Source organism: Babylonia areolata, chromosome 26 (assembly GCF_041734735.1).
Source record: "Babylonia areolata isolate BAREFJ2019XMU chromosome 26, ASM4173473v1, whole genome shotgun sequence".
In the NCBI taxonomy this organism is placed as follows: domain Eukaryota; kingdom Metazoa; phylum Mollusca; class Gastropoda; order Neogastropoda; family Buccinidae; genus Babylonia; species Babylonia areolata.
In genome coordinates, this window is record NC_134901.1 from 24,920,531 (window position 1) to 24,923,030 (window position 2,500).

The following is a 2,500-nucleotide window of genomic DNA, read 5'->3' on the forward strand; positions in this document are numbered from 1 at the left end:
CATATACTAAATATCAATTGTCTGGGTGTTTATTTGTTTTTTTGACATTTTTTTCCCCATCCTATACAAACCCTGGGTTTTCAGGGATTGGCAAGGGCAAAAACTCTTGGCATGGAGTGAGTTAAGGGCGAAATGCCAATAGGTCGTTAATTAAACTCACCACCACGGTACACTATTGCATCTTTTCAAGGAGGAAACAAACATGCAGATTAGCGTCTCATTAACCATTCCTCCACCTTTCCTCTTTATCCTAACATCTAGACAACAACAGCAGCATTTGTTTTGTGTGTTTCGCTGTGTGTCTGTCTGTCTGTCTGTCTACATTAGATAGATATGTACACTTCATCAGTTCTCTACCGCCTTTCCTTTCTATCCCAACATCTGTGCGACAACAGCATTTGCTTTGTGTATTTCTCTGTCTGTCTGTCTGTCTGTCTGTCTGCATTAGGTAGATATGTACAATCTACAATTTCTCTGTCGCCTTCCATTTTTATCCCGGCATTTAGACAACAACAGCATTTGCTTTGTGCGTTTCTCTGTCTGTCTGTCTGTCTGTCTCTCTCTTTTTTTGATAGATATATCCATTTTACCATTTCTCTACTGTCATCCTATCATCTGGACAGCAGCATTTGTTTTGTGTATTTGTCTGTCTGTCTGTCTGTCTGTCTGTCTGTCTGTCTGTCTGTATTAGATAGATATGTACACTTCATCATCCCTCTGCCACCTTTCACCCTAACATCCGTGCGACAACAGCATTTGCTTTGTGTGTTTCTCTGTCTGTCTGTCTGTATTAGATATATATGTACACTTAACCATTTCTCTATCGCCTTCCCTTTTTGTCCTAGCATTTAGACAACAACAGCATTTGCTTCGTGTGTTTTTCTGTGTGTCTGTCCGTCCGTCTGTCCGCATTAAATAGATATGTACAATTCATCATTCCTTTCCGCCTTCCCTCTTTATCCTAACATCTGGATCACAACAGCATTTGCTTTGTGTGTTTCTCTGTCTGTCCGTCTGTCTGCATACGATAGATGTGTACACTTAACCATTTCTCTACCACCTCCCCTCTTTATCCTAACATCTGGATAACAACAGCATTTGCTTTGTGTACTTCTCTGTCTGTCTGTCTGTCTGTCTGCATAAGATAGATGTGTACACTTTACCATTTCTCCACCGCCTTCAAGTTTATCCTAGCATTTAGACAACAATACCATTTACTTTGTGTGTCTGTCTTGTTTTGATAGATATGTCCATTTTACCATTTCTCTACTGCCAACTATCATCTGGACAGCAGCATTTGCTTTGTGCGTTTCTCTGTCTGTCTGTCTGTCTGCATACGATAGATATGTACCTCTGCCACCTTCCCTCTTTATCCTAACATCTGGATAACAACAGCATTTGCTTCGTGTACTTGTCTGTCTCTCCGTCTGTCTGCATTAGATAGATATGTACACTTCATCATTCCTCTGCCGCCTTCCCTCTTTATCCTAACATCTGGATAACAACAGCATTTGCTTTGTGTACTTCTCTGTCTGTCTGTCTGTCTGTCTGTCTGTCTGTCTGTCTGTCTGTCTGTCTGTCTGTCTGTCTGCATTAGATAGATATGTAAACTTCATCATTCCTCTCCCGCCTTCCCTCTTTATCCTAACATCTGGATAACAACAGCATTTGCTTTGTGTACTTGTCTGTCTCTCCGTCTGTCTGCATTAGATAGATATGTACACTTCATCATTCCTCTGCCGCCTTCCCTCTTTATCCTAACATCTGGACAACAACAGCATTTGCTTTGTGTGTTTCTCTGTCTGTCTGTCTGTCTGCATTAGATAGATGTGTACACTTAACCATTCCTCTGCCAACTCCCCTCTTTATCCTAACATCTGGATACCAACAGCATTTGCTTTGTGTACTTCTCTGTCTGTAGATATGTAAACACTTTACCATTCCTCTGCCACCACCTCCTCCTCCCCAATATATCTCTGTCCCAGCATCTGGACAACAACTACGACCTGGCCTTCGAGTGCCTGCCGTGCGCTCCGGGCTGCGACACGTGCTCGGACCCCAGCCCCTGCGTGCTGAACCTCAACTGGCTGCAGAGGTCCATCCTGCTGGGCGTGTCGGGCCTCATCATGTGCTTCATCATGGTGCTGCTCTGGTTCACCATCCACTACCGGGACGTCAAGGTCAGTGGTGTGTTGTTGGGGTACAAGGGGTGGGGGGGATGGGGGGGTTGGGGATGCAGGGGGGAGAGGGAGGGGGGGGGGCGGTTGTGTGTGTGTGTGTTTGTGTGTGTGTGTGTGTGTGTGTGTGGAGGGTGGGGGCGATGGGAGGGGTAGGGGGGCGTGAGGGTGCGGGGGGTGGGGGTGGGGTTGTGTGTGTGTGTGTGTGTGTGTGTGTGTGTGTGTGTTCGTTCTTTAGTTTAGCGTCTTTTAACTATTAGTGACATTATACGATTAAAAAAAAAAAAGAAAATAAGGGGGGGAAAAAAGAAGTCAGGTGGGTT

The 2,500-nt window shown here is 44.8% G+C and overlaps 1 protein-coding gene across 1 annotated transcript in view; it reads left to right on the plus strand.

Annotated features, from left to right (window-relative positions):
- Positions 1-2,500, plus strand: part of LOC143300277 (uncharacterized) — a 1,018,322-nt gene that overhangs the window by 912,602 nt on the left and 103,220 nt on the right. Inside the window, exon 8 of the mRNA XM_076613873.1 lies at positions 1,986-2,180. Coding sequence (XP_076469988.1) covers positions 1,986-2,180 — 195 coding nt within the window. The remainder of the gene's footprint in view (positions 1-1,985; positions 2,181-2,500) is intronic.